General features: G+C 43.5%; 1 protein-coding gene across 1 annotated transcript in view; it reads left to right on the top strand.

The window, feature by feature from the left end:
* Positions 1-251: 251 nt before the first annotated feature.
* LOC122758509 (netrin receptor DCC-like) overlaps positions 252-15619 on the top strand; it is a 20025-nt gene continuing 4657 nt past the window's right edge. Inside the window, exons 1-6 of the mRNA XM_044012739.1 lie at positions 252-498; positions 784-1007; positions 1206-1322; positions 5531-5680; positions 8993-9301; positions 13605-13753. Of these exons, the coding sequence (XP_043868674.1) occupies positions 353-498; positions 784-1007; positions 1206-1322; positions 5531-5680; positions 8993-9301; positions 13605-13753 (1095 nt within the window). The 5' untranslated portion in view covers positions 252-352. The remainder of the gene's footprint in view (positions 499-783; positions 1008-1205; positions 1323-5530; positions 5681-8992; positions 9302-13604; positions 13754-15619) is intronic.

Here is a 15619-nt window from a genome sequence, read left to right as displayed (position 1 = left end):
GGTTTTGTGTTAAAACATTTATTTATTTATTTATTTTATTAATATCAAAAAGACACTGAATCATGTTATTTTATATTTAACCTTTATAATTTTATTTATTTATTTTGGAATTTTTAATTTTGAAGTCTTTTTCACTGATGACGTCACATGTTAGTATCAGCTGAACCTCGACCACTCAAACACCACACAGTGTTTGCAATTCACCCATTCACACCTTCACACCTTCACACCTTCACACATTCACACTCTAGTTTATGTGTATATTTTTGATGCGTCCGTGTCCGACAGCTCGTCCTCACCCACCCGCTCTTGTCCTCTTGTCCTCTGTTTGTCAGAGTCTCCCGTTGGTCAGATGCGTCCTCCTCACGGCAGCGCCACGCCGCAGAAGAACAGCAACCTCCTGGTCATCATCGTGGTTTCCGTGGGCGCCGTCACCGTGGTGGTGGTCGTCATCGTGGCTCTGATCTGCACGCGGCGCTCCTCGGCTCAGCAGAGGAAGTGAGACTTCCGTCGTCATCATTATTATCATTATTATTATTGTTATTATTGTTAATCTACACAAAACTATTACATTTTCACAATAAATCGTAAAAATTTACCCAAAGTCAGAAAAAACTGTCTTTGTATATATGATTTGAGATTAGAAGTAGAATTTGGAGCTTCTCGAGGACATGGAGATGAAACAGTAACATTCTGGGAACGTCGGACATTCCCGCTCCCTCCCGCTCCCTCCCGCTCCCTCCCGCTCACTCCCGCTCCCCGTGTCTCTCGCCCTGCGTGCAGGAAGCGAGCGAGCCACAGCGCCAGTAAGAGAAAGGGCAGCCAGAAGGACCTGCGACCTCCTGACCTGTGGATCCACCACGAGGAAATGGAGATGAAGAACATCGAGAAGGCGCCCAGTGTCGCCCCCTCTGGACGCGACTCGCCCATCCAGTCCTGCCAGGACCTCCCCCAGGTCGCTCACAGCCAATCAGAGAGCCAGATCGGCAGCAAGAGCAGCCACTCGGGTAAAGGAGCAACAGTTGAATGTCTTTGTTGCCTGGCAACATGAAGTGTCTTTTCTTCACTTTTGTGCTTCTCGCTGTTTTATTTAACCTCAGCCATTAACGTGTAATTAAATCAGCCGCGTGAAGGAAAAGCCTGACGCGCCGTAATGAGCAGAACTAATGTGAAAGAAAAAGAAATAATAATCTCTGTTTCTGCAGCAGCCGACGCTGACGAGGTTTCCAGCAGTATCTCCACTCTGGAGCGCTCCCTGGCTGCCAGGAGGGGAACTCGCGGGAAAATGATGATTCCCATGGACTCACAACCGAGCAACACGCGTAAGTCACGTGACGTTTAGGCTTCACACGAGACCTTTCATCCAGGAAACCAGACTTTAATTCTTTGTAATGAACGGTTTCCACTTGTTTTTTTTCAAAATAAAAGCCTGGTCCTTTTCAAGATGAGCTGGTCAAACATCAGTCCAGAGTCTCCTGATCACATGACACATCAGTCCTCTGAGTTGTGAACTTGAAACCTGGATTAGTTAAACCTTAATCTCACTTCCAACACACACTCTTCTAAGTGCCTGTGAATCCAGTGATGTGTGTGTGTGTGTGTGTGTGTGTGTGTGTGTGTGTGTGTGTTTAACAACACAACACATCAGAAAAACAATGTTTCTGCTCCTTCTGATCTGAGGTTAGTGAGTATTTTCCCGTTATGTCGCGTGTGATTAGCTGAAGGTTCTGCTGCGTGTCTCGAGGCCTCGTCACTTATTTATCTCTGCAGACCATCTCCTCTCTTTATCCTCTGTTTCCCTCGCTCTCAGAATCTCTCGTTTCCATCACTTTCATCTCAGCTTCTTTGTTTGGTCTTTGTGTTTTTCGTCCTGACCTTTAATCCAGTCTGTCTCTTGTCTCTCTCACAGCTACGTTTGCTGTCAGTTTGTCCTTCTGCCCACTTTTATTTCTTTATTTGACCTTTTTTGGATCTTTCTTATAGTCACAGATCCCTGTTTTACTGTTTATTCCTCTCTCTGCATCACTTCATGTTTGTCTCTTCCATATTTTTACCTCTGTGATGAAGGTGATGACGTCATGGTTTATCTGTACGTTTGTCTTTCTGTTAGCAACTTCCTGTCTACAGTTTTGTGATGGATCAATGTGAATTTTTTGTGACGGGTCGGAGATCATCCGAGTAAGTTCGCATTAAAGTTTGGTAACAATCGACCGAATGATGACGTCGCAAAACGTGATAAAATTTCCGAGAAATCCCGATATCTTTCAATGGGCAAAAATGTAAAACTTCTTTATCATATCTCTGTAAAACATTGTTTAATCTGAACCAAATTTGGTACGTATATGCAGGATCAGACACGCTACCATCATACCAGGTTTCATCCAGATCTGATGTTGATTATTGATTTGTTCTATACAGATCTATAAAGGTCTTCTTTGGGATAGATTTAACTTTGTGTCACTCAAAATGTTTCCTTTCGTGCCTTTATCATCTCTGTCACTCTCTCACACACACACACACACACACACACAGACACAGAGTGAGCGAGAGATCACCTCTGACCTTTAGCTCGCTGCACCAGAGTCGTCAATACGCAGCATTGATCAGACTTGCTCATCTCTGCTCGTCTCGCTGAGGTGATCAAACCTTCTTCTCTTTAAACGATCGCAGCACATGTACAGTAAATAACACACACACACACATGCGTGCGGCGCCTAAAGCTGCTGATCACAGCCTGGCTTTGTCCGTAGTATCAATACTCTTCAGTCAATGCTCGTATTGATCAGGCTGTAGTGGAATCAAACCTCTTGCTTCACAGACGAAAACTCCTCGTCTGTTTCTCTCTCGGCTTTTTCTCACAAAAATATCCAGATATTCGTCGACAGGATCAAAGACATTCCACCGGTCATCGTTAATTCATCGCCGTAAAATGATTATATGAATATTTAAATGTCTGACAGTTGGTTTTCACAGCTCATTTCTGGTTTTTTACTTGTTCTGAAACCTGTAATGATCCAAAATAACTAGTAAAATATCTACTTTCCATTCACCAGAAATTTGACTGCAGCCGCTACCTTGAAGCTAAAAACCTCAATTCCTCCTGAAAATGTGATTGTACAGAAGCTCAAATGTCAGTCCTTGATGTCTTAGAGCCCAAATCCGTATTTTGTACTGGAATTGATTTGATGAGTAACCTTTCATGAGCCGACGTAACCAGTCAAATGCACGTTTTCACTCACAGCCACAAACCTCACAATGTTATTAATGACAGATTTCAGCCCACTCACAACTCTAAAGGACCAATCAGATCAGAACGATGCACCTTTTCTGTTGCTAGATATTGATTGCAGCTCCTACCTTGTGACTATAAAGGTTGTTTCTGTCTTTAAATTTATCGATTTCATCAACAAATCAGTTCTGGTTGATCAATTACAGTCATTTTTGCCCTTTAAAAAAACCTTAAAACAACCACAATAGATATATATATATATTCTACCTCAGAATGATGGGAGTTCATTTATTAGGGTTGAATTTGACAGATGTTGAAATACATGTAAAGGTCCAAAGGTCCAAGAATTCTAAATTCTTGTTCATGACTCTTCAGTGACGACAATCTCTGACTAATCAGAGACCAATGCACTCAGATGAACCTCGTCAGAGCAGGAAGTCAGGGGTCAGGGGTCAGGGGTCAGTGAGTCTGTCCCGACTTTTCCAAGCTGGAAATCTGAGTTCTGACCACAAATGGAACGTATAGTAGCTCCAGCATGAAAGGATGTGAGAGACACACAAACATCAGACACACACATCAGTCACACAAACAACAGACACAAAAATATCAGACAGACACACAAACAACAGGCATGACACAAAACATCATCAGAACAGCATCAGAACACACACACATCAGACACACACAAACAACAGACACACAAACATCAGACACACAAACAACAGACATACAAACATCAGATACACAAACATCAGACACACACATCAGACATACAAACATCAGATACACAAACATCAGACACACACATCAGACACACACATCAGACATACAAACAACAGACACAAAAATATCAGACACACAAACAACAGGCATACAAACATCAGATACACACACAAACATCAACACAAACAACAGACATACAAACATCAGACACACACACATCAGACACACAAACAACAGACATACAAACATCAGACACACACATCAGACAAACAAACAACAGACACACAAACATCAGACACACATACATCAGACACACAAACAACAGACACACAAACATCAGACACACACATCAGACAAACAAACAACAGACACACAAACATCAGACACACAAACATCAGACACACATCAGTCACACAAACAACAGACACAAAATATCAGACACACAAACAACAGGCATACAAACATCAGATACACACACATCAGACACACAAACATCAGACACACACATCAGACATACACCAACAGACACACACATCAGACACACAAACATCAGACACATACATCAGACATACAAACAGTCACACAAACATCAGTCACACACAACAACAACGACACACAAACATCAGTCAAACAACAGACACACAAACATCAGACAAACAACAGACATACAACAGCAGACACACAAACAACAGTCACACAAACATCAGACACAAAACACACAGACACACAAACAACAGTCACACAAACAACAGTCACTGCAAAAATCAGTCACACAAACATCAGTCACACAAACAACAGACACACAAACAACAGTCACACAAACAGCAGTCCGCACAAAAATCAGTCACACAAACATCAGTCACACAAACAACAGACACACAAACAACAGACACACAAACATCAGTCACACAAACAACACACAAACAACAGACACACAAACAACAGTCCACACAAACATCAGATACACAAACAACAGTCACACAAAATCAGTCCACACAAACATCAGTCCACAAACATCAGTCACACAAACAACAGTCAGTCACAAACAACAGACACACAAACATCAGTCACACAAACAACAGACACACAAACATCAGTCACACAAACAACAGACACACAAACATTAGTCACTCAAACATCAGTCACACAAACAACAGACACACAAACAATCAGTGTCAGCTCAGACTCCCTGCAGTTTCCCTCTGAAGGTCACATGATGACCTCTGTGCTGTGTGTTGTTCCTGCTCTGAGCGACTGATTTACTGATGATGATGATGATGATGATGAACACGTCTCTCTTTACTGCTGCAGAACTTTCTCTTTGTATGATTGTGTGTGTGGTTTTAAAGCTCATTTTAACTGATCTCACTGCAACATATTGTTTTGTCGATTCCCTTTAAAATGTCCACTGTGTGAGAATGAGTGACATCTAATGGTGAGACTGCAGATTGCAATAAAGGGAGGATTTTCCTAATGAATAATTCAGAGAGGAGAAATCTCCAGTGGTGCATCCAGAAGGAGGAGAAGAAGAAGAAGAAGAAGAAGAAGAGCTGACTTGTGTCTGTGTTTCTGTCGCAGCGGTGGTCAGTGCCATCCCAGTACCAGCTCTGGACTCGTCTCAGTATCCTGGGATTCTGCCGTCGCCGTCCTGCAGCTTCACGCACAACAAGTTCAGCCTGCGACCGATGCCTTTCCCCAGTCTGACTGTGGACAGAGGATACACGACAGGTACGACAACGCTAACACTGCTGCTGCTGCTGCTCGTCCTGCTAAAGCTAATGAGAGGGAGCGATAATGCTCTTAAAATGTGACTAAATTACAAGAAAAAGGGAAAAATCCCTCCAGTGTTCCTGAAACAAGCGTATTCCAGTTTCCACACAACACATTTTCAGTGGTTAATGTTAGCGTCATAGCTAGATTTGCTAACTAGCAAGCTAATCTTGCCCATTTCATTAACACATTATACATAAAGACATCATATTGACGTGTCCACAGACACCAGACACGCTACTATTTAGCATTATAGCTTGGTTTGCTGACTAGCAAGCAAAACTAGTCAAGTTTTAAAATGAAAAACAATGAAACATTTTGTGATATGTTATGTATACATAAAAAACATCATTTCCTCCAGTGTCCACAGACATCACATGTGCTAATAATTAGCATTATAGCTTGTTTCGCTGACTAGCAAGCAAAGCTAATACACTGTTTAAATGAAAAGGCACATTGTGTGGTACTTTATATGCATTAGCATCATATCAAAGTGTCCAGAGACGCCAAATGTGCTAATAATTAGCATTATAGCTTGGTTTACTAACCCAGAACCAAAGCTAGTCCATTTGATAAACACATTTTGTGACACTTTATACGTAGAAACATATCAACGTGTCCACAGATGTCAGATATTAGCTTTGCTAACTAGCAAGCCATGCCAGTAAATTTTTAAAATGAAAATCATAGACAACACAATGAGTAAAATAACGCTATCATTATTTTTATTTTTTTTTTAAATGTAAAAACTAAAGACTGAATCATATTCAGTGGTGTTTTTAAATTGATCTTTAATAATATTAACAGCACTGAAGTGACTCAGCAGTTTATCGACACATACTTGATTACAACGCGACGTCGTTAAAACTAATGAAAGTCTTAATTTAACAAATGCACTTCACGGGCTGTAAGTAAATCTGCTGCATGTAGCGTGGTAATAAATTCATTCTAAAGACAAATGTGCAGCTCAGCCGTCGGTTTTGCCACAAATACACAACAAATGTGATAATAGTTTCATTATGGAGCCGTAATCACTGCTGTGCTGCTTTATTCAGTCATAAATATCAACACAAGAGACATTTATTAAATGTAAATCTCATAGATTACCACATTAACCTTTAGGGCTTTCACACGTCAGCGCTTTAATCCTCCCTGCGCTCTCTCTCTCTCTCCCCCGTCGCTCTTCCCTTTCCTGTTTATATTTAAGCCAAATGCTAAACGACATGATTGGGAGCAATAATTCAGTAATTGGCTGATTCCTGGTCGGCTTGTATCGGTGATTTAACAACAGCAGGGAGACCTGGAGAAGCGTCGGTGTTATTGAATTAGCCGAGCCGCTGGGAGGCCGGATCACTGTCGGAAAAACACGGAGCGGATGAAGGGATGAGGGGATGAGGGGATGAGGGGATGAGGTGGGACAGAAGTGAAGCAGATGTAATGAAAAACAGATACGGAGGCTCCTGGGTCTCATTCACACAGAAACACAACTCTACCAAGTTTCTCTTGTTAACAACAAACTTCTTTGTTGTCCACAGCGCTGCAGTACACACGCCAGGCCTGTGTGTGGTGCTGTAACGCGACGTTACAATGTATACAATTCTCAGAAACAGACGTTAGAGAGAGGTTTCCGTTTAGGATGTGTTTTTTTTACCACTACACAACAACCCTGGGATACGACTTATTCTCTTTCACTAGCGATAACACAAACAGTCCCAGCTACACCTGCTCACTTCAGTGTGAAAGTGTGTGTCTGTGATACACAAAATAAGACTCATATTATAACATATTGGGCTTTTTTTGTGGGGGAAACTTTATTCAGGTGCTTTTGAAGGACAAAGTCAAAACTTCACTCAACCAACTCTTTCTTGAAGGTTGAAACCTTTTTCTTCCTGTTCCACTTAAGAGTGTCTTTAATCTTTAAAGTAGTCATTTGAAATCTGTCATTTGAAAATGTGTGTGTGTGTGTGTGTGTATGTGTGTGTGCGCGCACTTTCAGTAACTATGGTAATGGAGAAACGTTGATGTCATACATGCTGAAAAACACACTCCGTGTTAACACAGAGGCGTGTTTGTCACAACACTGGAGACTTTCACTCTCTCACACCAAAGTCCACTGATGAGCTGCTGGTCCTCTGCTGCCTCGTGTGGTCACTTTGTGTCACTGAGGTCAATCTGAACGAAGGACTTCAAACACTGAAGAGACAAAATAAGACATTAGAACTTAGTGATCGAGGCAGCAGTGTGTGTGTGTGTGTGTGTCTGTGTGTGTGTGTGTGTGTGTGTGTGTGTGAACACGTTGATGTCATACATGCTGAAAACACAGTTAACACAGAGGCGTGTTTGTCACAACACTGGAGACTTTCACTCTCTCACACCAAAGTCCACTGATGAGTCACTTGGTGTCACTGAGGTCAATCAGGACTTCAAACACTGAAGAGACAAAATAAGACATTGAACTTAGTGATCGAGGCAGCAGTGTGTGTGTGTGTGTGTGTCTGTGTGTGTAGGTGTGTGTCTGTGTGTGTGTGTGTGTCATGTGTGTCCAGGTATTACTAATGTTGTGGGGACCTAAACCTGTTTACACAGTCACATTATGGGGACTTGTCTTCCTTGTGGGGACAAAAGCAAGTCCCCATAACGTAAATTACTACATTTTAAGGTGAAGGTATGTTTTAAGGTTAGGATGAGATTGAGATTAGGGTTAGGGTTAGGATTAGGAGTAGGCCAGTAGTAATTGTGGTTATGGTTAGAGTAAGTCTCCAGGAAATGAATGTAAGTCAATGCAATGTCCCCTCATGTCATGAATGTCGAACATGCGTGTCTGTGTGTGTGTGTGTGTGTGTGCGTGGTTTACAAAGTGACACAAATCTCTTTCAGGTGACGTTAAGACACAAAGACCATCTCAGTCCTTGGAAAACATTATCTCACACAAATACTCCCATGTCGTGCCACCTGTCACAACATAACATGACATAATCCCACATAATCTGGCAGAAAATAATGTACCTTAATAATGATACAGTTTAGTTGTGTCTCTATATAATAATGGGGTCACAACACGATGTAAAGGTTAACACAGAGCATCATTTTTACATTAACAGTTTCTGTTAGTCATTTATTTACGCGCTGGTACATTTTCTGCCTCAAACAGGATCTTGTTCCAGATAATTCAAGCGTTTTCACTCTGCGTGTTGTTCACATGATGGTTTTCTCTCGCTCAGACTAACTGGACGTTTGTGTCTTTTGTGTCTCTGTCCTCGTCTGCTCCAGTGATGCCCTCGGACGCCTCGGCCACCCCTCTCCTCCAGCAGCAGCCTCCGCCACAGCAGGCTCCTCCGCTCCTCCCAGGCTCCTCCGCTCCACCCGTGGAGCACGTGCCCGGTGTGGGCGTGGGTCCGGTCCCCGGAGCTCCGTCCGCGGCCGTGGCCGTGGAGGAGGCGCAGGCGGCGAGCAGTCGGACCATCCCGACGGCCTGTGTCCGGCCCACACATCCGCTACGGAGCTTCACCAACCCGCTGGTGCCGCCACCCATGGGGACGATCGACCCGAAGGTCTACACCTCCATGTTACCACAGTCCAGTGAGTACATGTGCACCAAGTTTACGTCGGTTGTGTGAGGTCCTGACAGCACTAGATCCAGGATTATGTGTAGTTTTGACACGTTGTGTTGTTGTGCCGCTGACTGTGCCTTTAAGAGCTCACTGAACAGGACAATAACGTTCACAGTAACGACAGAGTGTGTGTACACATCTGTGTCTTCACACTTCTTTGTTGTTCTTTTTTTCATCCGTTTCCTGAACATATGACGTTTCTGCCACCGGCCTTTTTCTTTTTCTGTCTTTGGTCCGTCCTGGATTCTCCAAACACTGGAGGGAAGAACGTCTTATTCCCTTATTCCCTCTCCATCTTCTTCCCCTTTTCTTTCATTCTTTCATCCTCCTTTTCATACGTGTGTGTGTGTGTGTGTGTGCTCTCATACTGTCAGATCCTTCTTCATCTCCTCTCCTCCCTCCCTCTGCGGATCATCCTGTCATTCTCTCTCTGATCACCTGCAGAAATGTGAACAGAAAACAAAACACTCGCCTGCGGTTCAGATGACCCCGGTGTGTGTGTGTGTGTGTGTGTCTGTGTGTGTGTGTGTGTACACTCTTCCATTATGGCTCTGTTTACACGCCCAGGTGGCCTCAGATTAACATTGATTTTCAGCTCATGGAAACCTTTCGCTCCAAAATAGCGAGCCTGCGGCAACAATCGGGCTGGACTTTCACCGAACCCCCGTGACACACACACACACACACACACACACACACACACACACACACACACACACACACACACTCACACTCCCTTCCTCCTCCATCACTCTATCAAAAGAGTGAAACAGACCTGAGAGCAGCGGAGCTCGATGTTCATTGTTGGTCTCGTTGGTGTGTTTATCGGAGCCTGAATGACTCTCTGGGCGAGAGGAATGAGATGTTCTCGTGGTGTAATTGGATTGTTGTGGCGACGACAGAGAGACATAGAGAGAGGGAAACAGCGGAGAGTTAGTACGATCCATCAAAGCAACCAGAAATACGCACACACACGCACACACACACACACACAACCTTCCCCTGCCAAACAAAGTGACTCATAAATGACGTTTACAGACTTCCATTCAAAGTGAGGTCGTGCAGTCATTGCAGTCGCCCCCTGGTGGCGTTTGAATATATTCTTGCTTCCTGTTTGGCTTCAAGCAGCAAAGCAGAAGACTACGTCTGCTTATGTAGCGTTTATGACGTGTGGATAAATGTATTCTAGTGTTATTGCAAATCAATCTACACTCTCTGCTTGTTCTATATCTACATTAGAACACTTTTTTTACCTTTGTCCACAAATGAGTCATTAGACGCAGAAATGGACGTGTGATATTTCGCTGCGGACGAGACGCCGTCCGTCTCCCTCTGGAGACTCCAGTGTTTCCTGGAAGACTCTTCATCTTCAACTGTTTTTACCTCAAACTGTCCTCGGGATCAATAACCCCCGCCCCCTCCATCTGCACCCGCCCCCCGCGGCTGTAAATCTCTCCATCTTTGCCTTCGACCCAGCACAAACAGACAGACGCGCTGAATTGAACCCCAGCAGGCGTTTCACACCTTCACTCAGGTTTTTCTGGTAAATATATCCACCTCTGTGAGCAGATGAGCCGCTCTTCCACACCTCCACCTCCACACACCTCCCTCACTCACTCACTCTCTGACAAATCCCTGGAGGGTGAAGCAGACACTGTGAAAAACCCTCTTTTATGGCTTTTCTCCACTGTAACCTTTGCTTCCGCGTCTCTGCTGCTGCTGCTGCTGCTGCTGCTGCTGCTGCTGCTGCTGCTGCTGCTGCTGCTCATTGTGCTTTTTCTCTCTCTTCCGGAGCCGAGTTCACTTTGGATCGGCTCTGACAGCAGAAGTCATACAAGCACATTTTGGTTTCAGGCCTCATTTTGTAAAAGGAAGCTGGCAGCGACGTCGACGCGAGTCAGAGCGAGGTCGGCTGAGAGTCCTGAGTCCTTGTAAAGTCCACACGACAGATGGAAAACGGTGAAATAACCTGCGCAGGTCGTTGAAGTGCGAGCGTTTGATTCCCAGATTCTCTGCAGATGAACTCCATGCAGCAGATGGTTTGTTACTCACAACCATCTGGAAAAGCTTTGTTAGAGACCATTTGGAAAAGGGACAAAGGCTTTTGAAAATGTACTCTGCTCTGAACCATCTGTCTGTTATTGTCTACCACAAAGGTTAAAGAGTGAAAACACCTTCAGTGTGAGCGGTGTGAGCGGGATTGGTGTGCGACGGCTTTACTCTCGACAATCTGAGCGACAACGACGACGTCAGTCGTCAAAAACTGTGGCAAAACTTTCTTTCTTTTCACTTCTTTTGATTTAAACTGTCCTGGACATGAATCCTCTGGCTCACAGACAGATTTTCCAGTGGACTGATTGGGGAAAAGGGAAGTTCACAAACTTTACAACCCGTGTAATTCCATTTTTGAACCATTAAAACATGAGTTGGTCGACTGCAGAGGTTTTGCTTCTTTTTTTTTTTACAAGAATCCATAAAGTGTGGAGCATAAAAGCAGCGACATCGCCGCGTCTTTATGTTTATGTCGCTGCTCGACGCTCAGACTCAACTCCAGTCTTTCTGTTTCTAATGTGTGACGCTCGCTCGCTTCTCAATTTCAAGGATGTTACATCATGAAGCCCAGCTGATGAGTGGGATCCTTCACATTCTGAGAGCGAAGCCAGTTCTTCACACTGAGATTTCACAAAGATGGACGTTGTGAATCCGCAGCACAGCGGACGCACAGACAGTCCTTCGTCCACACAAGTTCTTTGTCAGTATTTTTGGGGGAAGTTTGGCTTTTATTTCGATGTAGTACGAATCCCAGTGGCTTAGTTTTTATCGCTCATGTGGTCGTAAGAACGCCCCGGCCGCTGCTCGTGCACGTTTTGATGGACATTTTAAAATGAACAGTTCATGCAATAACTACTTTGGTATTCAACTAGTCAATCACCAATTGGAATCTAGTAACTAGAGTTCAAAATATACAGTGGAGAAGCACTAGGAGTAACAGCAGGGGGCGCTGTGAGTGCAGCTCGGCCTACATTCATGATGTTTTTGCTCATCAGAAGAAGAAAACAGCGACGTCTCCTGTGACTAGCGACCACCTGAAAAGCAGAATGTGACGAACACATCAGTTAGCCTAGCTGCTAAGCTGCTAGGTGAGCAGCTGAGTTGGGATGAGCGAAGAACAAGATGATGTTTCTTCATCAGAACAACATGAAAAAGATGTAAAATACCAATGTAAGTCAATACAAGCAGCCAACATCGACAAACACCATATCCCTGTATCACAATTTTGCTGAAATACCAGAGTAGTTCATTGCAGTTGTTTAAAAAACATAAGAAAAAGTCATGTTGTGTTCACGTTCACATTTCTTTTTCGCACAACCTTTCACAAAAATTGTCATTGTTCAAACTGTGGAGAAACTTTTGAAGAAATAAAGAAAAATTGGACGGTTACGACGTTTAAATCTCACACAGCAAATACAAACACATCGAAACCAGACGTTTACCTGACGCTCACGTCTTCTCAGGTTCAGACTCTAAGAAGAAAAGATGAGTTTCTCTGATGTGAAAACTGTCCCAGGAGGAGAATAGAAGTTATTGATCAGCGAGTGAAGGAGCACAGTGTGTGTGTGTGTGTAAAGTGTTGGCAGTGAAGCCTCAGGAGCAAACACAAGGCAGCTATTCACAGAATCAGACAGCAGGAAAAACCCCAGACATCGCTCTCATGTCTCCTGTGTTTCCTCCTCCCTGGTGTTTTCACTTCACTTCTCGCTCGTGAAGAAGAAGAAGCAACAGTTTAAATTCAACTTGTTGGTTAATTAACTCGTTCATTTGTCCAATTGTTGATTGACATTAATTCAAAGTCTTTGTTTGGACGACGTTTGATGGAGGACACGGTCATTGTTCAGGAATGGATGGATGGATTAATGGGTCAAACCTCAGATCTGTTTCCTGTTTGATGATTCACTTAGCTGCATGTGAACACGTCATTTAGTTTGATCAATATCAGCTCTGTGTTCTCGGATGAAACTGTTCCTGTCACATAAACATCAATATCAAACAGCATCTGTCAGGAAACGCAGTGTTTGTCTAACACGCGCTGAGATTTTTAACGTTAGCAGCTACAAAATGAACGTAATCCTCACCGTTGTCAAATCGCGGCTTTCAAATTGACAAAAATCATAGGTTACTGCGACGGTTCTGTGTCTTAAGTTATAATTTGCTGTCCCTCCACTGTCATTTTCTCACATTTTGAAACCAGAACTCGTCCCTGTCTCCCTCAGGTGCGAGTCTCCCGAAGCCTCAGGTGAAGACGGCCTCTCTGGGTCAGGCCGGTAAGGCTCGCTCTCCTCTGCTGCCCGTCTCAGTCCCGACGGCGCCGGACTTACCGGAGGAGGGAGGAACAAAAGCTGCGGACGATTCGGCTGCAAACGTAAGTCAAGATGACGCAACTGTCGTGGGATTTTATTTTGACGCCACACGTGTCCAAGAGTGTCTTTCTGACGCTGTTCGGACCGCAGCCTGAGATACGTCACTCCCAGTTCCCACTTCTGATGTGAGCGGAACACGCCACAACACCAGGTCTGAGCGGCTCCTCAGTAATAGTAGTCACGCCCACTGACTCTTCCAAACCCATTCAATTACAAATATACAAAATATATTATATTTCTGGAAAAAATATGTAATATTTGAGTTACATAAAACCTTTTTATTTTATTTTTTTCTTCCTAACTGTCTTTGAAATAGTGGCCAAGAACACCGCCAACACAAAAACTGTTTTTGTTGTTGACATTGTTGATTTCGTATCTTGTTTACTGCACTTTGGTTCACCCTCTGGTTTAAAAATGGGTTTTATAAAAGTGGATTGGTTAGTCAGACTACTGCAACGCCCTGCTAACAGGCCTCCCGACCTGAAACCGCTACAGACGGTCCAGAACGTTCCATTGAGCTCCTCTGGTTACCCTTAGCCGCTGATGCTAGCCTACAAAGTGCTCCATGGGTCTGCTCCCACTGACTTAAATGCTCTCGTAAAGCCTCATGGTACCTGTCGACTGCTCCAAAGGATTGACGTCTCAAGACAATCCAGACCAGAACAGGGATGACTGTCCCTGTCCATTGTCAAGAAGCTCTTGAAGACCCAGCTCTTCCAAGAGCATCTTCTGTCTTCTTCTACACTTGGATCCACTTCTTCAGTCAGTCCACTGTTTCTATCACTGGGATTTCTTTCCAAGACTTCTTCTATGTGTTCTGGGTATAGTAGTAGCAGTAGTACGGTTCAAATCCCCACCCGGCCAAAAAGGGCTGGGGTACCCCTGAGCAAGGTACCCAACCCCCAATGCTCCCCGGGCGTTACTCAGTGTAGCAGCCCACTGCTCCTAATTCTAGGATGGGTCAAATGCAGAGGAATACTTTCCCTAAGGGGATTAATAAATAGTAGTACAGAAGTATAATTTTTATTTTAGTACAGTAGTAGTAGTAGTTGTACAGTAGTAGTAGTAGTACAGTGAAGCTATGCAGTCGTGTTAATAACAAACACTTTACTGAGCCGTTCTTTATCATTTTTATTTTACTACAGTAGTACAGTAGTAGTAGTACAGTAGTAGTAGTAGTAGTACAGTAGTAGTAGTAGTACAGTAGTAGTAGTACAGTAGTAGTAGTACAGTAGTACAGTAGTGGTAGTACAGTAGTAGTGGTAATTGGTACGGTAGTGATGATAATGGTACGGTGGTAGTACGATGGTACAGGTGGTGATACGGTGGTAGTGGTACGGTAGTGGTGAGTACGATGATGACGGAGTACTGATGAGTACAATTAGTAATAGTACGGTAATTGCCGGTAGTGGTAAAATGATGATTACGGTACGGTGATGATGATGGTGCATTAATTACGGTAGTAATGATAGTAGTACGAGTAATTTTGATTTGGTACGATAGTAGTAGTAGTATTTTAGTGTGAGTACGGTAGTAGTGAAGTAGTACAGTAGTAGTAGAACAGTGGCTGGTACAGGGTAATAGTACAGTAGTACAGTAGTAGTACAGTAGTAGTAGTAGTACAGTGAAGCTGTGCAGTCGTGTTAATAACAAAGACTTTACTGAGGCGTTCTTTATCACTTTTATGTTAGTACAGTAGTAGTACAGTAGTAGTAGTACAGTAGTAAAGAAAAAGTACAGTAGTAGTAGTAGTTGTAGTATAGTGAAGCTGTGCAGTCGTGTTAATAACAAAGACTTTACTGAGGCGTTCTTTATCACTTTTATGTTAGTACAGTAGTAGTAGTAGTACAGTAGTAGTAGTAGTAGTA

The sequence above is a fragment of the Solea senegalensis genome, linkage group LG21 (genome assembly GCF_019176455.1).
Source record: "Solea senegalensis isolate Sse05_10M linkage group LG21, IFAPA_SoseM_1, whole genome shotgun sequence".
In the NCBI taxonomy this organism is placed as follows: domain Eukaryota; kingdom Metazoa; phylum Chordata; class Actinopteri; order Pleuronectiformes; family Soleidae; genus Solea; species Solea senegalensis.
The sequence above is the reverse complement of the archived record's forward strand: the minus strand, read 5'-3'. Positions and strand labels throughout refer to the sequence as shown.